The 24,298-nt window shown below is 40.8% G+C and overlaps 2 protein-coding genes and 1 long non-coding RNA gene across 5 annotated transcripts; 1 reads left to right on the forward strand and 2 right to left on the reverse strand.

The window, feature by feature from the left end:
* Positions 1 to 3,436: 3,436 nt before the first annotated feature.
* bmp10 (bone morphogenetic protein 10) lies at positions 3,437 to 8,971 on the reverse strand. The gene is made up of 2 exons (XM_067602738.1): positions 6,876 to 8,971; positions 3,437 to 6,428 (listed from the first exon to the last, which is right to left on the reverse strand). The coding sequence occupies exons 1-2, from the start codon at positions 7,282 to 7,284 to the stop codon at positions 5,344 to 5,346; spliced, it is 1,494 nt and encodes a 497-aa protein (XP_067458839.1). The 5' UTR covers positions 7,285 to 8,971; the 3' UTR covers positions 3,437 to 5,343.
* A 3,131-nt stretch (positions 8,972 to 12,102) lies between these two features.
* arhgap25 (Rho GTPase activating protein 25) lies at positions 12,103 to 24,277 on the reverse strand. 3 transcript variants are annotated; one of them, XM_067602725.1, is made up of 11 exons: positions 23,780 to 24,277; positions 20,741 to 20,943; positions 19,214 to 19,301; positions 18,375 to 18,488; positions 17,597 to 17,801; positions 16,347 to 16,479; positions 16,120 to 16,193; positions 15,747 to 15,868; positions 15,051 to 15,205; positions 13,483 to 14,027; positions 12,103 to 12,547 (listed from the first exon to the last, which is right to left on the reverse strand). In XM_067602725.1, exons 1-11 carry the CDS (start codon positions 23,841 to 23,843, stop codon positions 12,349 to 12,351), a joined length of 1,902 nt encoding a protein of 633 aa, XP_067458826.1. In that variant the 5' UTR covers positions 23,844 to 24,277; the 3' UTR covers positions 12,103 to 12,348. The 3 variants fall into 3 exon arrangements, with proteins under 3 accessions (XP_067458826.1, XP_067458810.1, XP_067458817.1); XM_067602709.1 differs by lacking the exon at positions 23,780 to 24,277 and adding an exon at positions 22,942 to 22,963; XM_067602716.1 differs by lacking the exon at positions 23,780 to 24,277 and having other exon boundaries at positions 20,741 to 21,072.
* Positions 13,784 to 15,293, forward strand: LOC137192224 (uncharacterized). The gene is made up of 2 exons (XR_010930541.1): positions 13,784 to 13,915; positions 15,059 to 15,293. It is a non-coding gene; the product is annotated as an uncharacterized lncRNA (long non-coding RNA).
* Positions 24,278 to 24,298: the final 21 nt, after the last annotated feature.

Here is a 24,298-nt window from a genome sequence, read left to right on the forward strand (position 1 = left end):
GAGCAATCTGTGGCTTGCCTGGGAAATGAAGAGGCTTGAGAAAAGAACAAGAGATGAGTACTGGGTGGTGGTGTTACCAAGAGATGGAATGATAAACATGTGACCCAAAACGGAAACAATCAGGCCCTATTACAGACCCCACGTCAGAGTCAGGGCGAGTCATGCAGCTTTGGATGACACACACCAAAACACACGTTTACCCCAGGACACACGTCTATTACCATTAGCCGACGTCATGATGGCAGTTAGTGGAGCATTACAGGGTTTTGAAGCACAACGAGCCGTCTGTACATTGGGAACTGTTCAGTTTGTTTACTTTTTGTTATGTGTGCTCCTAAATTAATCATAGGGGAGAACGAGGTAATATGAGCCACTTTTTACATTTGATGATTTTACTGCAGTATGAAAGTGTATTTGTTTCAAATAATAGTAACTATATATACCTCAGGTTGTTGTGTACCCATGGAAATGAAAACAAATTATCTAATTATTATGGTTTTAGAACAATGAGCCATCAAAAAAAGTTAGTCCCATGGCACAATTTGCCCCAGGGTAGGGGTAAAATGAGCATGGGGGTGGGGTAAATAGTGCTACCATTAAATACTGATATAAAAATCACACAAAATCAAACAAATCAATTATAAAATTAAAAATAATTTTGAACTTTATTCATGCCATCAATTTAACAAAGGCAAAAACTTGTACTTTTAAGTAAAAACATATGTTTGTGTCCTGTTGTTCAACATGTTACCTCAACATTTTCAGTAAAGATTAAACTGTGATCCTTGAGTGTGAGCTACAGAAGGAATGTGTGTGTAAATGTGCTTTTGTGTGTACAGACAGGTGACAAATTAAAGGAAAACCCGGTACAGGTCTGAATGCTTGACCCCTACAGTGAGGGGGTCTGGGGGCTCTGTTATGCTGTGGGGGGGCATTTTGCTGGCATGGTTTGGGTCCACTTGTCCCCTGAGAGGGAAGAGTCACTGTAAATCAATACAAAGTGATCAGCTTTATCCTATGATGAAACATTTCTATCCTGATGGGAGTGGCCTCCAGGATGACAATGCCTCCATCCACAGGGCACAGGGGTCACTGAATGATTTGATGAGTATCAAAATGATGTGAATGATATGCTATGGCCTTCACAGTCACCAGATCTCAACTCAGCTGAACACCTATGGGAGATTTTGGACTGATGTGTTAGACAGCGCTCTCCACCACCATCATCAAAACACCAAATGAGGGAATATCTTTTTGAAGAATGATGTTCATCCCTCCAGAAGAGTTCAGAGGCTGTAGAATCAATGCCAAGGCACACTGAAGTTATTCTGGTGGCACATGGTGGCCCAACACCTTACTTAGATACTTTATGTTGTTTTTTCTTTTAATTTGTCACCCGTCTGTATGTACAGCATGTTTGTGTGTGGCTTAAATTTAACATTAGCCAACAATTAGGTATTTATTCATCAACATTGTAGCACTTGTAACAGGGATCATACATGAACAGTGTCTCTAGTCACTAGAATATCAGAAAATCATTTTTTGGGGGGAAATTGAGCCATTGACTCAACTTGCACCAGCATCACTGGCACGTTTTACCCCACAACCTCCATTTTGACAAAACTGTTTCATACAGTGGCTCAGATCCACAGTAATGTGAAGTTTATGACCTTGTTTTGTAGCTTACACTGACTTAAATTAACATATAATAATGTCCAAAACTTATCTATTTTAATTAAGATACAAGACTGATAACTTTAGTAACATGATGAATTCACTTGGCATGACAAAAATCTTTTTATTTTGCTCTGTTTTGTTGACCACTCTCTCCATGTGCTTGAGTCCAAGATGGATTGAGTAATGTGAACTATACTTTATTAATTTATAGTCCCATGATTACTTTCGTTTATGGTTACCTAGATAAAGGGGGTGGCTCATTTTACCCACTGGCTCTATTTACCCCGTTCTCCCCTATAGGCTAAATCCTCCACAAACTCCAGCATAACAACCAGCAATGAGACTAAAATTCTTTTGTTAGATGGAGCCATGTCAAAACAAGAGAGAGAAAAAGCACAGAGCACTCCTCAGGAGTCCTTATCATCTTAGCAAATACTAAAGATTTCCCATTTCATCATATTTCCTGAAAGTTTGCCATTCAGTGACAAAGGCCAGATTCATATTTCTTCCACCATTCTGTAAATATTCAATTAGTGAGCTTTACATAGCTCAAATCGCCTGTTGTCACAGTAACTTGCTGAGTTTCTTGCCCCTTGGTCTGTAACTATTTTTAGACAACCTCTACTCTCATCTTACATGAGAGGTCAGTCAATGCCTGACTTGTTTGCTTTCTGAAACATCACAGTGCACTTGTCATTAGTGTGCTGCTGCCAAAGACTTTTTTAAGGCAACTTTACCGTAATGGGCTACTCAAACTGAAACCTCTGTTAGGACACATAATGTTTGACTGCATAACTATGAGAAATCAGTGTATGCACACCATATGCTATAGCATTAGTAGATACTGAATGGTGATCTCCAAAAGTAACCATTTAGTATATATTGGATGCAGAGATATTTCATAGGCTTTCAACCCAGTGATGTAAGTCTAACGGCATTAGAGTATGTTTTGACTACAACACCTCTCATCACCAACACCTCTATCCCTCCACAGAAAATTGACATGAAGATCAATACCACTTCAATATTTGTCCATTAAATATCAAGCTAGTTTAATATCAAGAGGAAACAGCTAGTCTGGCTCTTCACAAATGTAAAGAAGTCCTCCTACCAGCACCTCTAAAACTGAGTAATTCTCAGCTAGTTGTCTAACAACCTCACAGAGACAACAAGACTCAAGGAAGTCACTGCACCTAGCAAAGAATAGTCTAGTACATACCCCCCTTGTTGCTTTAAGACTTTGGTTTTTGATATGAAGTCTTAATTAGTGAGCTTTAGAGGTGCAAGTTGGCAGTTTTTTATACCTTTGGGCAGAGCCAGACTATCTGTTTTCTCCTGCTTCCAGTCCTTATGCAAAGCTAAGCTAACTGTTTCCAAGTTTTTGCTTAATGGACAGGTATGAGAGTGGTATTTATCTTCTAAACTAACTGTTGGTATGAAAGCAAATAAGTGGATTTCCCAAAATGTGTAATGCTTAAGCAGGTTGCAAAGTAGCCTGGCAAGCTCACTGTGGACATTCACTCTTTTTTTTTCTTTAAAATCTGCACTTGGGCACTTTAGCACATTAGCAACATCCCTCCCAAAAAGCAGATTTCATAACTATAAATATCTCTGTCTGTACCAAAGTATTTGATTTTCACCTCAGTTCTGCTGCTGGAGCAATCTTTCACATCATCTCTCACAGATCTTTAGACAAAGAAATAACAACAAGCTTTACACGTTTCAGAGCATTAATCTGATCTGTATCCTTTATTTACATCTCCAGTGTGCGTTGGTACATGGAAAGAACAACATAATGCATTTGCAGTCTGGATTTAACATTCATAAAATTCAGTGAGTACAGAAAAAGTCACCATCGCCCAGATCTTTGCGTTTTGTTCACATTTTCTCTTTCCTAACAGGTTTTCTATCACAGCTGTCAGCATCTGCTAGCTGTCAGTGTAAGCACCAGGCCATCCATTTTGTTCATTAGCGGGCCTTCCTCTCACTTTCCCATGGGCTTTTGTTTGTGTGTCATGTATGAACTATGACCTGTGAGCTGATACTGTTGGACTGAATGATCTGAATGTCAGCAATGCATTGTATCATTCGTAGCAGCTTCTTACTAAAGTAATGGAAAATGAAGCTTGACAGACTGAGATGCTTTGATTGATACTTGTAATAGAATAGATCATATACAATTAACTGTGAAAAACAGTGTCAGTTTGGCATTTTAGCTCAAAATATTTACGGTCATCTTGATATGAAATAATCCTAATGGCATTTTGAATAACATGCTGAGTTAATGCTCCGCAATGGTAAGGGTCAGTGATGAATTCATTGTAAAAGAGGCTTTTTATTTTGGATACGTTAAGGACTTGCTCTTCATTGTTTTAGAATTTGTTACAATTTCTCTTCCAAACAAAATACATTTTGAGGTGCCAACACATTGTCATGGATATCAAACCTGCTCCACACTATGTAACTTAGAAAATGTACATATATAGTTATCTACTCTGTAAAAATTAATAAATTAGAACAATAAATAGTCTTTTATTTGACACAAGCAGCAGAGGTATCAAAAGGCTTAACAAAAGAAAATAAGTATTTCCTTTGGGTATCCATAAGGGGAATGTGACAATATCCTCTTTTCTACTCTTGATTTTGGCCCATGGATGACAACCATCCCCAAAGGCTGTTTTTACCATAAAAGTGATGGATGACTCAACGGAGGAGTTAGAGATATATTAGTGGCACATGGTGCTAGGTCAGTGAGTTGAGGCAGTTAAGATTGTTTGTTGCCTAGGAATGCGGACAACCCCTGCCCCCTTGTCCTGTCCCACTCCCCCATCCCACCACCTCAAAAGCTGCCCAGAATGGCGTCCAGTTCTCCAAGTCTGAATGGTGGCATACATGTTTCTTAGCCTCCAACACCTTACTATCGCTGTAGCCTTGGGGGAGTGGAAAAGAGGCATGTGAAGTGGGAAACAGGGTTTGGGTAGATAACCCTGCCAATAGGACCCCTGCACAGCGCCTACGTATCAGGAGGCTACAGGAGGCAGGAGGTGGTCCTGGAGAGTTCATGTCTTGTCAGGTTGCCTCAGGGAGGTCATTTCACTGCAGAGGGCACATGAAGTGCTGATTAGTGTTTGCATCAAGTGAGTAGGCTAGAGATAAGTGGAGAGGAAGACAGGGGGAAGGAGAGGGAGGGGGACAACTGGCCCACCAGTTCCCACCAGGCTGCACACACTGTAGAATGTACTTGGTTGGGTCCTTTGGGAAATCTTGTGCCTTTTTAGTCTTGTCGGTATGAAGACACACCTTGGTATCACTATTGGCAACACATTGACTGTAGATCTGCTGCACATCTCCACTGTCTCTCCACTGTCTGAATGGTGGCAACTGATAATCTTGACTTTAGCCTTGTAAGATGAAGTATTCATTTCTGTCTTTCAGTACAACATACATATTTGTCCACAATCATTCATTTGGAGCACACAGATTTATAAATAGTGGTCGTGCACTTCCAGTCTCATTGAATAACCCTTCCAGAGATTCCAATAATTGTCCATTTTCTTTTTGTTGTAGACAGTCTTGGCTTATCTCCTTTTTCAGGTTATTGTTAGTTTTGTGTCTTTTCTCTTCTTGTAAGACTTCACTAAGAGTTAAGCTCTCTCAAAGCATGAACTATCTGCAGCCACATTCAGCCACCACCATGCCCTCAAACTTGTACTTGTAAGTGACCACACCTGTGTCATCCAGGTACAGGAGGGAGATGGGATCCAGCTTGGTGGGCACACAACATGCTCGTGCTGCCTTCTGAGGGCTATTGATGTTGATCAGTGTCTGGACAATGGCATGCTTGGTGGGTGTGACGTGCTTTGTCAGTGGGAAGGAACATATGCCAGTGCACTCAAAGGCATCGTAACCAGTGGGTGCCAGGATCCAACTGTCCCATCCAATATCCTTGAACTCTACATACAGAGATTGTTTCTTGCAGTGGTTTCCCTTGGCATTGCGACGAATGCGGGATGCTGTGTCGTAGATCAGGTTGGAACGCATTTGGATCAGGTCTTCTTCATCTGGCTCAGATTCTTCACCTCCCTCATCCCTGCCCCTGCCCATCTCGTCCCACAGCCCATTCAGACCCATCCCCAAGTCATTCTGAAGAACCATGTTAGAAGTTTCATGGTCAATCATCTCATTTAGCTCACGCTTGTCATCACGGTGATCACTGCTTTGGTCATCAGAGAAAACAATCAGCAGGGGTTTGTGTTTTTCCTCAGGGCTAGTGTCAATTGTCATGTCTCCTTCAGGTGGATTCCTGTCTTTGTTGTCCTCTGTCATATCTTGAACATTATCTTCATTTGCCATGCTGGCAATGTGCACTTCCAACCGATGCGTGGTGCCATGATCAGATTTGCGCCACCGTTGAGCAGCTACAGTGAGATCAAAGGCCTCCCAGCCATTATCGGTGCCATAGACCTGGCGTGAAGCCAACTCCACCAGTTCTATTTGCTCTCCTCCTCCCCCTCTAAATCCATCTCCTCTCTCTGTATTCTCATCAGTTGTGTTGTCATCCCCTTCATGCAATTCCACTTCATAGATTGTGACCTTGCGGTCGACACCAGCATAGAGGTGGCGGTCAGTCTGGACAAGGGTATAGAGGCGGAGCTCAGCTGCTGTGATGCGTTCATGATGGGGGACTGACACATTGAAGAGGAGTGGGTGGCGCCTCACTCCTCCAACCCCTACAGCACTGGGAGATGAATCTGGGGAATAGAAAAAATTGTCAAAATTAAACTTCTGCACATTCTGTCAAGTTTTGCAAAGTATCCTGAAATCCTCTATAAGGAAACATTTAACTTTTCAGAATAAGAATAGAATCTTGATGTGAATGTTGCCTGGCAAAGAGAAGTGACAAGGAATAGGTTCATTGCGATATCTTGGATTTAGTCAACTAAAATTAGGTTTGTACATACTTGGAGAGACAATCTATTTAAAAACTCTCATTCTCAGTTTCATCACTTACATTTATTCATTGGCCTTGCAGACCAAAGTGTGATGAGGAAAATATAATTAATACTTAAATGATACATTTTATGAAAATATTAAGAGAACATGACAATGACTACCAAAGAAAAAGTAGTTATCATTTTTAATCAATCAATATGATTAACAGGGACGTCATCACATGGAGCACAGGAGCCATACTGCACCTTCATTTTTGAAGCTACGGATTATGTTGGCAGTGGGCATGGCAGTGTGGTCATTAGCAAAGCGGTTGTAGAGCTCCATCATGTACTCAGGTGGCTCCTCTCGTGTGCTTCCAGGAGACAGAGCAGGAGGACCCAAGCCAGACAGGTTGAACGTCCTCAGAAACTGTTCCTTCAGGCTCTCCAGCAGGCTCTGCATGTTCATATTGCTGTCCTGCTCCAACCGTGAAGGATCCACCACTCCTCCATGCCCGTCTCCCAGCCCTGGAGCAGGTCGATGTCTCTGATGGGTGTTGGAGATGGGGCTGCTCTCTCCAGAGAAAGGCCCCTCCAGCAGCAGGATGGAAAACAGCAAGAGCAAAGTCTTGGAGCTGCAAATGGTTCCCAGTTGAGAGACCCAAATGCTCGCCATGGGAAAAACAAGCTGCAGCACTTAAGTTTATGCCCTCTGTGGATGTCTATGGATGAACCGTTGCAACAGTAAAACAAAATGATTGTGATCGCTCAACCCCTTAATCCAAAGCGCAATTTAAATTGTGCTCAGTTCATCTGTAGGCTAAGAAAGTTCTGGTTCCCCGGCAGTAGTCAGCAGTGTTGTTGACCCTTGTTCTGACCAGTGGGAGCTTCTCTGCGCTGGTGTGTATTCCGGATGCTCCCTTGCAAATCTTACAGCATTTATTCTCATGCACACCTTTTGATGTCCTTTGCGACAGGGCTGCAGTTCCGCTCACAGGGTGGCATAGGCTTGGCTTTGTCTGTCCGAGTCATCTCCGTTGCGTCCTCTCCTGTGTCAGTCTCTCTCTGGGCTCTGCTCTCTCTTCCCAGCTCTTTCTTTCTGTTCCTTATCTATGATATGGTGGGCTCTGCATTGCTCAGTGCTTATGGTCTCTTTGCTGGTGTGTGTGCGTGCGTGCGTGCCTTCAACTTTGTGTGATGCACATGAGTGTGTGTTATCTCACAACTTCCTTAATGAGGATTTTGTAAACACTGTCCTGTAGCCTCTTCCTTGTGGAAGCGCTATTTTGTTTGGGTGGGTGCTCCAGGGTTGATATTCTTCATTTGTTTATTTGGTTTGTAAATGGTGGAGTTCTGCAGGCTGCTGTCTAGGCTCCATTGACCATTTCTTTTTGACAAAATACTCAACTGGTCTGTTGATTTTGTTGAATGTAACAGGATATATCTATTAGACAACACTTGTCCAAATGAAATTGAAATGCAATGAGGTGTGAGGCCCAATGACTGAAGATGAAAGATACTGAGCTCACATTGAGCTCATGAACAGTACAAAATAATCATTCTTGTTCATTCAACAAAATAACAATCATCCCCCTCTTATGCTTGCGCAAATGTTCTGTGTACACTTCATCTTCTGGCAAGTGGACACTGTCTGAAATGGATTATCTGGACACAAGAGCATTCTTAAAAATGCAAGAACAACACATACGAATCTAAAAGAGAAATCACAAGGTTTCATGAGGGGCAGACGGAGTTGTTTCTCTTGAGACTGCAACAAGTCAAAGGTAGTGACCATGAAAACTGGGTAACACTTGGAGAAAGACTTCCACCATCTAATGAGTCATTACTGAATGTATGGGTATACACGGTGAAGCAGACAGACAGTGCTACCAACACAGAGTCAAGAGGCTGCTCAGATGTTTTCTGATGAGGTTGGTAATACCTTGCATTGGCTCCTCGACAGATTTGAATAACTGCCCAGCTCATCACCTGAACCCTCATCATACTACACAACTGTCTGTCATTCCACAGCTTCTTTGTGTGACCTGGAGATACACTCCTGATTGCAGTGCGTCACAGATGGGAAGGAATGAGCTCTTCCTGCCCCTGCCACTCATCTGCCTAACTGACAGTTGACAGACATGCTGTTATCTGTCGCTCTGTTAAACTGCTGCTGCAAAAGACTATCACAGCTTCCTGATGGCCGTAAGAGGGCCTGATAATGGCCATGTCCTTTTGCACACACACAGTCAGTGCTATCCATATGGTCTCTATTATGGACATCAGGATCTGACCAATGTGGATTTGTGAAGGCCAGTTTTCTTTTTTTTTTGGATTGAAACTTCCAACCGATAATGTTTTGTGCTAGTATCAAATATCCAAATGTTATCATCTCCAGCTGCCCTACCCCCACAGTTTTTAGGATGGAAAATGCAATGAAAGCAATGTACTACTCATCAGTTTTACATAACTCTGTATTTTTAGAGCAGAATTAATTGATATTTTAGCCACTTGGGGGCAGCAGAACAATATTTACATATATTAAGTTGTTATTATGAGCGTGTAGCAAACATATGCCTATTTACAAATCCAGCACACACAGCAACATTAACATCCATTTGTCGTTTTTCACGTCGCCAGGCCACCCATGAATGTAAGTCCAATCATCACAGTCTTGGGGGGAAATGTGTCAGTAACTGGCAACTAAAGATTGCCATGAAATGTCCTGTCCCCAAAAGATGAATCTTACTGACTTTGCTTATTAGCAAATGATGCATGCTAATGTGCTAAACTAACATAGTGAACATGGCTAATATTATACCTGTCAATGTGAGCATGTTAGCATGGTGATGTCAGCATTTAGTTCAGAGCACCGCTGTATAGCTTAAAAGAGTTGGTACCATGGCTGTAGACTTTTAGTCTTATTAATAAAGGCTTGGGGCCTCATTTATAAAACAGTGCGTAGGATTCATACCAAATGTGTAAATGCGCACAAAAGCCGAAAAAAAATCAGATTTATAAAACTGTAAAATTGTGTGCACGCACAAATGCATGCGTTTTCCCTTTATAAATCACAATCAACTTGAAAATGTGCGCACATGGACAAACCTCATATCCCACCCACTACACTGCCACAATTAACCATAAATGGTCAATGCAAAAGCCTTCATGAACATTGATGCACATGTTGTTCTGTGCAGAGTGGCAGCAGTAACAGAAAGTTTGAGAGGCAAAGTGGAACAAAGTGGTCAGACGCGGAGGTAGATGCCAAGAAGCGCATTGCTGCTCACTGTCAGTGTGGACTAGTGGGGGCATGAAGACACCGGAGCTCACCGCTTAGTATTTGTTAAACATCTACTGTGTAAAGACACATGACGGATGAGACCACACACTTAGTAGCCTATGTAAAATACAGTTAACACTGTATTTATTTATATTTACTCCAAAACCCAGCATACAGGTTTTTCTCTAATTTACACAGTCCATAAATGAGTGCAGGTGGTGAAGATGTGGCGGTGAGGTGAGAAGACAGAGTGTGTATGGCAGCCACCGCGGTGACAGTCATGTGTTCACTGCAGCGATTTTACACACAAAAACAATATGAAAACTAAAATCGTACTCGGTGATATATAGGCCTATACAGTAATAGATTATATTATAAATCTATTAGCGCTCCGTTCTGCAATTCTTTGAAGTTATTTGATGTCATCTTGGATTTCTACAACGGATTATGATAATTTCATCACTTAGTTAACGTGGTTGAGGTGAAAAGGAATCACTATCTTCACGCTTAATATTGGGGAAATGCAGGCCAGACTTTCCAGAACCCTGCAGTCATCCGGCCACATCCTGACATCACTCCTGGCATTTCAGCAGTTGCTCCACAGCTGTGTGACCATCATACAGCCTGGCCTTCTCTGCACTCTGGAGATTGGGAATGTGATGGTGAATCAGCCCAGTGAGCTCAATATTTCAATAATAATTCAATAATAAATCCCAGATGTCATTGGGTTGACTTAAATATCTTTTAAAATTGAAAGGTGCTTATGGAACAGATATGTCTCACAATCATTGCTATTATTATTACTAATCATGTCTGTATTGTTATTATCGTTGTTATTGTTATTATTGTTGTTATTATGCTTCTCTGTGTCCCTCTCTCTCCACTCTCCCCCTCCCTCCTTCTTTCTCTCTCAACCCAACCAGTCAAGGCAGATGGTGGCCCATTTACAGTCTGGTTCTGCTCCAAGTTTCTTCCTGTAAAAGGGGAGTTTTTCCTTACTGCTGTCGCCAAGTTCTGCCCATGGATGAATTGTTGGGTCTCTACAAAAAGAAATACAGTCTTAGCCTCCTCTATGTGAAAAGTGCTTTGAGATAACTTTTGTTATGATTTGGCGCTATATAAATACAAGTGAAAATTCAAAATTGAAATTGAAATTGAAATCACAAGTGACACTGCTGGCTTGAATGTTTATGGATAAATAATTAACATCTGATATTGAGTGAAATTAAATGTGTGAGATGAATCGTTATACAATCTGGCTTCAGTTCACCATCTGGTTCACCAATCTCCCCTGTGTCCGAAATGTTTGTACCTGGGTCAGAGTTTCCATACAGGTGCGCACATTCTCCCGTTTTATAGATCAAAACTTTGTTGCGGGACGTGATGTATGAATCTTTCAAGCAACGGTTATAAATGAGGCCCTTGATGTTTAACTCTGCCTGCTGTTTCTACCGTCATGCACTATGTTCACTTTATCTTTTTAAGCCTGTATCGGGAATTGTTTTCCATTTGTCTCCTATTATTTAAGTATTTTGCTTCATACTTTAGATCAGCTTCACTGGCTCCTTGTTCATCAATTGATTTATTCTACTGCTTACCTTCAAAACCCTCCATAATCCCCCCCACCCTCCCTCAGCATACCTTTCAGGCCTTCTCCATCCTCAGATGCTCTGTTGACTGTCTGACTCACTACCGCTACACATCTGTCAGCTGAACTCTATTATACAGTTCAAATCACAGCTCAAAACACATTTGTTTAAGTTAGCATACTCATTATAATTCAACTTTAATTATGATATTCTATTCATTCCATATTCACTTCAATATTAACTTTTGCTGTTTAATAATCTGATGTATTCACTTTACACTGCTCTGGTTCTTTTGCTGCATCATTCACCACTGAAATAACATCAAATGAGAGACTATTAACTCCATATATAACACACATTATTTGTATTGTCCACTGTTTATCATACTGTCCAGATTGTCCTTCGAAGGGGTGAATCAAAGCTGATGTGGTCCAGCCTTGCATTTCTGTAGGAATTCATATATTGCATTTTCAAGCTGCAAAATGATCATAACCATTTTGCAAATAATTCACTTTTCATTTGAGATGTTCTCTTCCTGCATGTCCTGTATAACAACTAAACCAAATCAAGGCAGTTCATATACAGTGACATCACTCCTACAGTGGGCAGGAATAAACCTGTGTTGTTTTAAAAGTCTTTAATGTGAACAGTGATATAAAAAAGTCTACTTTGATCTCTTCTTAACAGACTGTCCTCAAAGGCGCAAACAAACGAGCCAATAACTTATCTTCAAGACCCAACTGGGCTAACATGGGAACACCACACTGTGTAGGATGACAGTATTTTCCATAAGCAGTTCCTGTGAAATTAGCTCTGTTGAGTTTAATGGGGTCATAAATCCATATTCTATCAGCTCTGACACAGACTTTTAGGTGGGAGCTTTTGGTTCTTTGAGGAACTGCTGAATGTCTCTTTTCAGCTCGTCGTTGCGTCTCTGGGCCTCATCCCGGCTGCGCTCTGCATTTCTCAGGCAGATCTCCAGAGCAGCCACACGGCGGTGCTCTGCTTCCAGAGCAGACTGGAGCTCAGCCACTGTGGCTTTCAGCTCCATGGTCTCCTGCTGCAGACTGCAAGAGACAGCGAGAGTCAGAGAGGGTGCAGTGATACAGGATCCAAAAAAACAACTCAATCTATTCTGATGTCCTGGTGTTAATCAGTGCAAATCACAGGAATTAAGCATTTTGTTGAGTTACACTGCAAAAAACTCCCATCACATCAACTTTGACAAATATAGAGTGCTTTAATCTATTTTTCTTTAAACAAGCAAAAAGATCTTACAGTTAGGTTAGGGTGAGATTATTTCCAGTATTTCCAGTAAAAATCATCGACTTTTGAAGTGGAATTTTCTTGATTCTAATGCAGTGATTTGTCTTTTATTCTGTCTTGTACACTCCACAACTAAAAAAATAGTATTGAAGGATCAATATGAAACAAAATTGAATATAACATATTGTTGCAGTGTAGGATTTAAGTAACTTAAGGGCCTCATAAAAAGATTGAGAATATCACAATGCATTTGATTGAAAACCTTTAAAACTCTAATCCTTCATGTTTAAAACAAATGAGCATTCACCTACTCAAGTGAAATCACAAATCTTGTTACAAACTGTGGTCGTGGAGCCATTTACAAAGGAACTAATGGTGAGAGCTGCATTATGGGAGATGTAGGATCCAATGTTTTTGAGTTTGACCCATATTAGGGACCAAAAGTCAGAACATCTCAGCCTCTGCTGCATCAATTTCGACCATTCCTTTTTAATTTGTCATCTTTAAATTGATGGAGTGCATGTTTGGGTCGAAAGTTTTCTAAAGTACTTGTATTTACAAAAAACCTTTAAAGACCCTTAGGTTAAGCTGTAGTTTTGAAGATAGTAGGTTTCCATCACAAAACTGATTTTGAAATTTATTTAATGAAGGTATTACTCAAGTGGGTGAGGGCACACTTTGGGTGTGTAGTGAGTTAGAAGTGAAGTCAACAATGCGACTCCTCAGCTGAACTTACCTGTCAACAAGCTGCTGGTTGTCTGTCTTCTGTTCAGATCTGCTGTTGACCTGCTGACCTGAACTTCTCACTGGCAGGGTCTCTACACTCTTTTGATGAGACAGGACCTGATCAGGCTGGGAATAACTGTCAGGTTTTTGGGAGACAGCAGTGGAGGATCCTGTGTTGTCGCTTCCTCTTCTTGTCGTGAACCTATCTTCCCCCTTCTTGGCGCCCATCTGAGACCCTCCGAACAATGATCCTGAACTCCGGAGGTCCAGGATCTTAAAAATGTCCTCTGACAACGTCCCACTCTTCTCCTCCACACTCTCCTGCATGCAACTCCGCCGGCTGAGGGCGTCAGCCTTCGCCGCCATCCCGGTGAGGGGGCAGTTGAAGCTGGGCAGGGTCTGGGTGCGTTTGCGGGGACTTCCGAGCCAGTCGTCTGTAGAAGGTGAGCGAGGCTCCAGAGGGATGTTTGGGGTACCACAGTTTCCTCTTTCTGGACCTGGACTATCATTGTCTTCCTCCTCTTCTGGAGACTCAGACAGAGAGGCATCACCCATCTGGAACAAACAGATAACTGAAGATTAATTACAGATATAGAAGTCTTTCATGTGCAAATGTAGTTTTAGAGCCAGAGGAAAGACACTTAGGCAGAAATACTTTTCAGTAAAAGAACAACTAAACAGGCTAAAAAGCATATTATATTCAAATTAAAAATGGGAGATGTTTTACTAAATCATAAACAATCAGCAGAATTTGGGACACGACTTTCCTTTGGTTTGAAATACATTTTTCATAGACATTTTCTGCTTAATGTTTTTCAATATGTGGACTAATTTAATCAACACACTGTTGGTGAGCTACGATGCTGCTGTTTTTCAGTGGGTTATGTGCTGAACTTTTTCTTGGCCACAAGCATTTGCCAAGCAACCAGCGAGACTCTGTGAAGTCACTCCTCCTGGCCAATACACAGTCTAGAACATAAGCCCTCGTAAAATGGCAAACTGTCGGCTTTACTCTTCATTTTTTTCTGAATTAAACAAATGAGATATACTGTGACATGTTAGTAAGTGAGCTTTAGAGGTGCTGGCAGGTGGAATGTGTTACCTTCAGACAGAGCCAGGCTAGCTGTTTACTGCTGTTTCCAGTCTTTTAACAGGTTGCTGGTTGCCAGTTAGCTTCATATTTACTATACAAACATAAGTGTGGTATTGATCTTCTTATCTAACTCTCGGCAAGAAAGCAAACAGTGTTTTTCCCAAAATGTTGTACTGTGTCAAAAACTTTTTGTAGTCACTTTTAGCAACTGCTGACACTTCAAAAACTTGGCTACTTTGTCAAAAGCAACTAACTATTTCTGACTGTGGGGTGTTAATTTGGAAAATTTTGTCAGCACTGTTTGCCACATAGCTAACTCTCATACTGGATACATGGCAACTTTGTCCTACTAAACCTAATTGTTTGGTGTGTGTTCTTTTCCCCACTGACTTGTCCTGTTTTTAGGATATGTTCTGGTGCTATGCCTGTGTAACACCACAACATGTATGTCCTAAAATGGTATTAATGTTGTCAGCTGCTCGTACCTCTGCAGATTCCCAGCCCACAAAGCTTCGAGGAGCGTTCTTCTGGCTTTCAGCCTTCTTTGAGGGAGGGGAGGGAATCACATCTTTGGAGAGAGGAAACAGAGTCTCATGCTGTCTGATCATCTCTGTCATCAGCTTCTGGATCTGAGGAGTCGCTGCAAAGACAAAACAAACACAAAATGCCTTACATTTGTGTTCTTATTCTTATTTTTGATTAGATCATTAAACTTGTTTTACAACGTTCTTTTTTCTTCTTTTTCAGTCATTTTGTACAGTTCACATATATGGGCTTAGACGTGTCAGCTGCGATGTAAAAAGGAGTAGCAGCAGCATTACTAAGCTGGTTGGTAAAGTTTATAGGACACATAGCACAACATGTTTTTATTAGTTTTATTAGTACCTCATATTACAAGGGTACCTAAAAGAGACATACCATAACTTCTGAGGTTGTTTTCTGTAACTATAAGTTTGTTTGACTGCACTAAAAAAAGTCCCTAAAAATGAGGATGTCGTAATGTCACAGTATTGCCAAATGTCATTACTCAATAAGATTAGTAATCACACACTGTTGGCTTCAGGGTAATTCCTTCATACAATGAACAATGGAGAAACAAAAAAACAACCAGATGTATGTTTGCTAGCCCTCTACAAGATACACATTAGTTGTTTCTGAATACATTAGTGACATGTTCTCACCCTTCATGACAGTGATGGGGTCTTCTATCTGAGGTTTGAGCAGGTTTATCCCCATCACTGTAGCCAGGTTCTCCACATTCATTTTATTGACTTTGGAGTTCAGTTGCACCTCAAACAAGAACCTGCAGAACAAAAAGACATGATTAGCACAGTTAACAGACACAAGACAGTCTGTGTCAGGACTGAGAGCTGATCTGACAGTGTTTTGCTCATTTTACATATTGGGCATATAAGGCAAATCGGAATCTTATCTGGCATATAGAGTAAGGAGTTTTGCTCTAGGACATCATCTTTCCAGTTATGGGAAGTCCTCTCAAAGCACTAAGGCACCATTTTTTTCCCTCTGGAATATCCCATAATGCTTTGTGCTCACCGGCAGACATAACTGAGAAGGTTGTAGTTGACTCTGGGGAGAAGGGCGATCTGTTTCTCCAACAGCTCTCTACCCTGAGAGGACACAAGCCATGAGCAAGAGATTAAAGGTCACACAAAATGTCACAGGACTTCTGCATGTGCACATACACAAACACACTGTTAATACGATGTGCATGCATACATGTGGATGATCACACATGTTTTAGGCTCAGAGAAGAATTGTACCTCTGAACTGGTGTCGTCCAGCAGGTTAGTGCAGTCCAGGAAGTCTTGGTACTGAGTCCAGGGCACCACTGGCTCTGGCAGCTCCCGCAGGTACAGCTTGAGCAGTGACGCCACTGTGTGGACATCTGTGTCACTGCAGGTGATGACACAATAACCAACAAACATCCATTTACTGTACAACTGTCATTTAAACCTTCAACACACAATGTTAGACCAGTGTTTCAGGTCATCAGTGCATGAAGCCAGTTTTGGTTCTGTGTGTTTATATACAGACATGTCTTGTGTTTTTTATTTAAAACTGTTTACTTTGAGTGTCCATGTGTGAGGAGGTTTCTCAAAGGCTTTCCATCAAGCAAAGAGCTGTGTAAATATTTTATTGGACTCTTAAAAAGCATTCAGATGATGGAATGTACAGTAGTGAGAATTATTCTAGTATCCACAAATGGAGACAGTATCCTCTTGAATTTCACTGATCTTGGACTTTTTGGGTCTGTGGGCTAGTTTGTATGTTCAGCTGTTAAAGCAGGCACAGATTCAAGTTTTGCTGTTGGTCCCTGCCAAGAATACAACTTTGGGAAAAGACACTAAATCCTCCTTGTGTTTTTTTAACCTCTGTTTTGAAAATTGACATAAGGCATCTTTGAGTAGCCTTTATTGTCTGAACCATGTGCCCCTTGACTTTGGTTCACATTAGATTACAAACAAGTCAGGTTTAATGAATGTTTTAAACAACAGTGCACAGTCAGAAGAGCTTGTGATGTTGAGTAATACAGACATCCTTCTGTGTGCCTGCCAGAACAGGATGTGGTATCGCCTTCAGCTCTGAGAGAAATCTATCAGCCTTTCCGCATCTCTCTCATCTCTCCTTGCTTTCTCAGAGAGAAAAAAGCTGATGCTGCTGATTGATTGAGGTTAGGGCTATTCTCTCCTTATATAGCAATGACCGTCTTAAGTTTATGAATTTACCAATAAAGAAGTGTAAAATTATTTTAAGGGTATTTTTGGTCTTTTCAAGTGTTTATGAGATGTGTGACTGTCTTTATGTGCTGAATAAACCACTCTATAACTACTTTATACTAAGTATTGCCCTTTTATTTAAATAACCCATATATGCCATGTACTGTACATACATAAAATGCTACTACTACTGCTGCTAAAATGTGAAACAACTGCCTTCATGACTAATTTCTATTAAAAGTTTCATACTGTACAGCTCCAGTCTGTACAGAAGTTATGTGTTAATGTGTTACCTGGGGAAGGAGGGCCTCTCTCCTGCATCAAAGGCGTCTCTGAACTGTTTGACAGCATTGTCCTGACCAGGGAGGCGGAAGATGCCCTCCTCATCCAGCCCATGTTCTTTTATGTATTCTACACACTTCTGCACCAGGGTTGGCACCATGTGAGGCCCGAAGCGTTGCTCATATGTCACTGTGTCCATGAGACTCTTTCCAAACACTGCAGGGACACAGAGTCCTAACATGTTGGAGCAGCAATGTCCATACAGTATAACAGGAAGACATTTTACACTATCAAAGCAGCAACATTTTTATATCTTTTACATATTACATTACATATTCTTTATTCTGACTGGTGGTGACCAGCCTTAAACACTTGTTGGCAGGAAGATATTTTTACTTTTTTACTTTTTAAGATACTGTTGTCATGCTAACATCATGTACTGCACTATGTGATGATGTATGAGGTATAGATACAATTAAGATGCACTTTCCTGATGGTGCACTTCATGTATTGACATTTTGGGGGGAAAAGCTCCTATCTACAGTACCAGTCAAAAGTTTGAACACACTTGAAGGTGTGTCCAAACTTTTACTGGTACTGTTCTATAGATCTTCACTGAGCTTTAATTTTTAATTAGATAGTTGCAGTGTCATGCATATTTTAAGTTTCTAATAAATTATTTCTGTTTTGGGGGTCGGATGGGCATAGAAGCATTTCATGTGCCAAATTTCAAAAAGTGGGAATAAAACAAACCAATAACTTTTGTAACAGTTTAAGATTTTACTGAACCTCCACTTGTCGGCACTCCGATGACTCTGCGCAGAGTGCGGACCCACTCCTCCATGTCACTCTGGGAGTTTGCCATGAACACATAGGGACATCGCTCTCTGTCTCCAGTTGTACCTGCAAAGTTATGTGTTTTGTTGTAGAAATGGTGTCTTAGTACAAAAAACGTTTTTAGTAAGACAGTCATATGTACCTGGCACAAACATTTGCAGAGAAGTTTGTGATTTCTATCAGTACTTGGTAATTTCTACCCACCACTGAGCAGATATGCATAGTTTCGCACATGCTACCACAAGAAAGGGCCATGCAATCAATTTTTGGAACAGACCCATCATTTTAAAAGACTGGCATACTGTAGCATATGAAGAAGAAAGAATAAGACACAAGGCAATGAAAGGAGGCAGCAAGAGAGATGGAAAACTGTGCAGAAAGACAAGAAAAGAAATATCACACACTCAAAAGAATTTACATTCATATAATTGTAATGAAAATGGAGAGTCTAATTAGTATGTGGCTTGACTGGGTTGGCCGGTGTGACTGGAGTGGTTAAAGCCCTGACTTGCTCCTGTCCACATGTTGAAGTGTCTTTCAGTAAGATACTGAATCCAAAATTGCACCCAATTTACGTGCATGCCAAAAAAAAAAAAAAAACGGAAGCTTCTTTGAGCGAAAGCATCTGCTGTATGTAAAGTATTTGTGGTTATCATTGCTAGACAAGAGGGGACTACAGCTTTGTGCCCAACATACACAGTACTGATGTATCACTACACATCAAACCATCTGAAGCTAAAGAACAGCTCTGCTTGCAAAGCCCAGAGTCAGCATTGTTGGAGTAAGCTTACGTGGTATGATCTCAAAGAGGTACTTCCCAGGGTCATCTGAGTTCTGGGGGAGTTCATTGACCTTACTGAACCGCAGCTGGATGACTCCCTGGAGCACAAACACACATAGAAGGCACATTAGTATGCTGTCACCGGAGGTTCTTCATCTTACAAACCAACCACTAATATTTACAGTCAATCACAAACCACCATACATCACTGTTGTCTCTGAGTTACCAGAGAATCCACAGCGTCTGTGCTTTGTCAGGTCAGTAAAGGCCTCTGCAGGTAAAGTATCTTCATAGGAAAATCAGCTAACTCACAGTTAGCAGTTTCCTTTATTGTGGCAATTACTGGGGCTATTGCAGATGTACAACACACAGGAAGAGGCAAGAAAAAGCTCACTGCTGATCTTTTATCACTTTGGTTTATGGACTACTCATGTTCTACAAGTGCACTGTTTACATTACAGCATGTACAGTCCTGTGTATTTTCCTGTTCACCATATGTGCCGCCCACTTCCTCTCCCTCCCATTCTCCCCCCTCTCCTCCATTTCTGTTTTTAAACCAGGGTCAAAAGTGGAAATGACTCTTGGAGTATTTCTGTGCACTGTGTACTACTGTATCCATAAACCAGAGGATGTTGAGTGTTTTAATGGGATTATGGTTATCTAATGACATTTTCATCAATGCTCCTCTCCCTTCCTGTTTCACTACCACTCATTCTTAAAGGGAAGTAAATGGTAAGAAAGGAAGAAAAATGAACACACATGGGAGTATGAGGTGGCCTTAATAAACTCAGTTCATGATACAAATCATGAGCAGCGTACTGAGCAGACTGTTCATTGTCATGCTGAGGAGGAATATAGTACATTATAACATATATACACACATACAGTATATATTTACATTTGATAAACTTAAAGAAATAAAATGACCAAAAAATCAAGATCAGAGGCAAAATAACCATTTATACATACATATATATATATGTATATTAATATGGTTTACATATTTAACAATGCTCCCTGCATTGATAGTTATACTAACATTGACAGGACAGAAGTTTGTGAGGCTTCAGGCATCATTCATTTTGTTTTGTTTACAGGAAGTGTGCAAAGTTAGCCACACAGCTAGAGTGTTTGTGGTATTGATTGGAAGAGATAAATGACACATTTCTTATTAACCTATGAATTAATGTATAAGTACTCTTGCCATTTAAATACAAAAAATACTAACTTTTCTTTTTCTAAATGTTGCGAATTTAAATAGCAACAGTTTCCTTTAATTACTTCACATAACTATGTCAAAGAAGAACATCGACATCTGATAGAGACACAGCAGTTATTTTGATAACAGTCATTTTCTCACATCAAAAAATTAACAAGTTGTTCTTGCCTGTTTTATTTTTAAATATATCTGTGTTAGTGTATGAATTGCTTTGGATACAGAATAATGTGCACAAGGATTTTTCTATTGACAAAATATACATAATAAATATAATTACATTAATAAGGGGAAGAATAAACCATAATCCCAGTGTCCTACCTGGACAGTGGTCTCCTTGTCATCCTTGTGGTAGGTCAGAGTGCTTCCTCTCAACACAAAGTAGCGATGCTGCCAATTCTTGACTAAAGACCTCTGCTGTTTCTTCAGCCAGCCAGCCTTCAGCGGCCTCTCCATGGACCTGGAGGAGCGCGGTGAGCCCTGGCCTGAGCCTCCCTCTCCAGGTATCACACTCTTGGATCGCGCTGCCCAACACCAGAAGAGGTTGGAGAAAGAGGTTGGTACAAATGTAGAACAATCCCCACAGTGCTGTGTCACAGCCGGAGCTGTGAAACATTGCCAAAACATCGGCACTACTCAACTGCAGCAGTGCACTTCCTCTTTTTATTATGAATATGCATCAGCCTCTCAAAGTTGAGAGACCTATTTTTTCCCCACCTATAACGTTTCAGGGTGAAAGGAAACTGCTGGTCTGACCAGACCAGTTTCCTGTTGAGGGTGCGTGATTGTTCTACAGAAATATCACAGTGGTCTGCAAGAGACTGAAAATTAGACAATCCCCTAGAAAGTTCAGAGATTAAGTTTTGTGTAGTCTCATCTTGAATTGCAACTAACACAAAAAAGACATCCTACTCTGAAGTTTTTGTTAGAATGTCATAATTTACTGATACTTTTCTTCTAAAGCAGTTCTATGACTGTAAGAGGCCATGATGGGGAGGTTTAAGAGAGTGATGGAAGAACAGAGGCAGAGCTGTACGTGGCCCAGCAGGGACACAATCAGAGCAACACGCAGGGAGGTAGGACTGCAGAGATAGCTGGATTGAAATTGAGCCCAGTCGCTCAGTTGTTCTTTAATTCACCATGTCTTGTTAAGCAAGATGATAGAGGAGAAGAGAAGAAGAAGGGCCACACTGAAGTAAACAGGAAGCTGCCACATCATTACTAGAGGGCTGGCAACACTTTGAAGGTCCCCACCTAGAAGCTTTGGTCTAATTTTAATAGCATCATCCTCCCTTGATTAGTGGAAAATTAAAGTGCTGTTGAGATACCCTGAGCCCACACACAGAGGCTGATGTCACACCACACCCTCAGCTGACAAACACTCAGCTCTTTTAAACTGGCCTCAATTTGTGATGAGCCAAGAGTCCCATGAATGCATGAAATGCAGTAGTTTTATTGGAGATTATATGCCAGACTACATCCTAAAATGTGTTCATTAGTGAGCTTTAGAGGTGCTACTAGGTTTTCAACTTTTGGACAGAGCCAGGCTAGCTGTTTTCCTGTTTCCAGTATGCCAAGCTAACTGGTGGCTTCACATTTAATGGACAAAAATGAGACCTCTAACGCTTGCTATATTAACATGTTATAAGAAATAGTCAAGCACATATCCACCTGCAAAACAAACACAACTTTCCATTTATACACTTCCTCTTATAGGCTGTTTTTGTACCAATAACAAAAGACAAATGTTATGAGCTTTAGAGGTGCTGGTTTGTAGCCTCTGGACAGAGCCAGACCAGCTGTTTCCCCTCTCTTTCCAGTCTTTATGTCATGCTAACTGGTTACTGTAGCTTCATATTTAATTGACAAATATGAAACCTCTAAATCTAGCTAATTAATGCATTATAGAAATAGTCTAGCATATATCCACCCAAAGAAAAAAAACAACTTGTCATTTTTACACTTCAGTTTTTGTACTGATCAAACAAAGGGGCTTCAGGCTATATATTCATATTTCCAAGACAGGCATGAAAGTGAAATCAATTTTCTGATCTAACTCTTGGCAAGACAGCGAATAAGCATATCTCCCAAAATGTCAAACTATTCCTTAATCCTGTAAGAAGCAACAGTTGAATTGTGTTTGTATCAGAAGCAGTCAGTGTTATATCTAAATTAACATTCACTCTTGTACACTGTTTGTGTTTCAAATATTTATGATGGGTCAAACGCTCCATACACACACACACACACTCACATACCACACACACACTAACATGCGTTGAAACATTTACACATACAGCTAATAAAGCCAGAGCTCTGCAGAAACTGAGGTCTTGCATCAGTTTCCTGCTGAAAGCCTGCGTCACTCCAGTTCCAGGATATAAAACTTTCGTAGTCCACAAACATCTCAAGGTAAAAGAATAATGAGGGGGTTACCAGCTGTCAGGAAGAGATGCTGTCATACTTCCATGGTCATACTGAAGCAAGAACATGATAAGAAATAGTGGCTTACAGATACTCACTAAACATGAAGCAGATAAAATAAATGCACTGCAGGCAGCTACTTCCTTCGACTGTGTTCAACACTTCACTACCACTGATTGTAAAAATGATTAGCTCTGCACGATGTGAACAACAGCAGGATTGCTGTAAATGCACATGTGCAAACCTCATTTATCAGAATGTTGCAACTGTTGGGCCATCCAAGCCTGAGAGGAAACAAGGCATGTTATGCACTGATTCCACCCTATGCAAACATTGTTAAGTAGCCTTGACAGCTATACTTTAAGTAAATGAAAATGATAAAATAGATGGTTGCACATACACACACACACACACACAGCGAGGATGGTCAATCTCTCATTGTAGCCACCGGGGATAACTTTAGTGTTTAAAGAGTCAAGCTGAATCTTAATATAGTAAGTTCATTATATATTGGATAACAGTGATTTGGTGTCAAACAAAAAAACATGATCTAAAAACTACTCTGGTTACCGTCACCACGCAGCCAGCAACCACCGTCATGATAAAAAAAAACCCAAGGAGGAAAAAGGTGCAGTGTGTCTCATGTCACTAATTATCACAAGATGTACTTTCTCATAGTAAAACCATTTTAATTAGACTAATATGATGGTACTTCAATGATATAAACAAATATATATCCAAAACAACAATATTTTGAAATCTTTGAATTCTTTACAAACCCTGGTTTCATAGCAAATGAGGAATTGTAGTTGATTTTACATCCCTTTGGATGTCAACATCAGCTAAATGTCCAAACTATAAAGTATCTAAAATGTGAAGTGTTAAAGCTCTGCATCCATGCTGCTGTCAGTGAACGCAGCACGGCCATCAGCTTACCTATCCGAGCTGTCTCAGCCTTTAAGGTGCTGAAGTCCCAGTTGCGAGGTAGTTTCAGAGACATTGTCCTTAATTTATACCACAGGTCAGTGTATCATTTTACACACACTCCACCGGAGCACATACACACACACACACACACACACACACAATGTTACACACTCACACATATACACACACTGGAGGTATCGCAGATCACACTTCCTACTTCCTGTGTGTTAATCTTTCTTCTTCTTTTTTTCAGCCCTTCAGAACACGTCCTCTCATGTTGCCTTTACTTCCATGTTCAAACTTGTTCTTTTTGTATAAATGGCTTCCAGGCTGATTCACTGAGGGTGCTCCGAGGCTTGGTGTTATAGGGAGTTTTCAAGTGACTAATGATGCCTGGTGTCTCAAGAAAAAAAAAAAAACACTGCGGGTGTCTTCTCAAAGGAAATGGTTTTCACCTCTTGGTTTGACTCCTTCAGTGAGTATGTTGCTTCAGAACTAAGGCAGCAACGACACATCAGACTGCAGCAG

This window comes from Thunnus thynnus, chromosome 2, assembly GCF_963924715.1.
Source record: "Thunnus thynnus chromosome 2, fThuThy2.1, whole genome shotgun sequence".
Lineage (NCBI taxonomy): Eukaryota > Metazoa > Chordata > Actinopteri > Scombriformes > Scombridae > Thunnus > Thunnus thynnus.

Excerpts from the sequence above, each read along its gene's own strand:
- bmp10 (XM_067602738.1), bottom strand. The coding sequence starts at position 7,284 with ATGGCGAGCATTTGGGTCTCTCAACTGGGAACCATTTGCAGCTCCAAG. Across the intron at positions 6,429-6,875 it reads CCGTAGCTTCAAAAATGAAG|ATTCATCTCCCAGTGCTGTA; the intron begins GTGCAGTATGGC and ends TCTATTCCCCAG.
- arhgap25 (XM_067602716.1), bottom strand. The coding sequence starts at position 21,046 with ATGTTTTGGCAATGTTTCACAGCTCCGGCTGTGACACAGCACTGTGGG. Across the intron at positions 19,302-20,740 it reads ACAAGGAGACCACTGTCCAG|GGAGTCATCCAGCTGCGGTT; the intron begins GTAGGACACTGG and ends TTTGTGCTCCAG. Across the intron at positions 14,028-15,050 it reads TGGGCTGGGAATCTGCAGAG|ATGGGTGATGCCTCTCTGTC; the intron begins GTACGAGCAGCT and ends TGTTTGTTCCAG.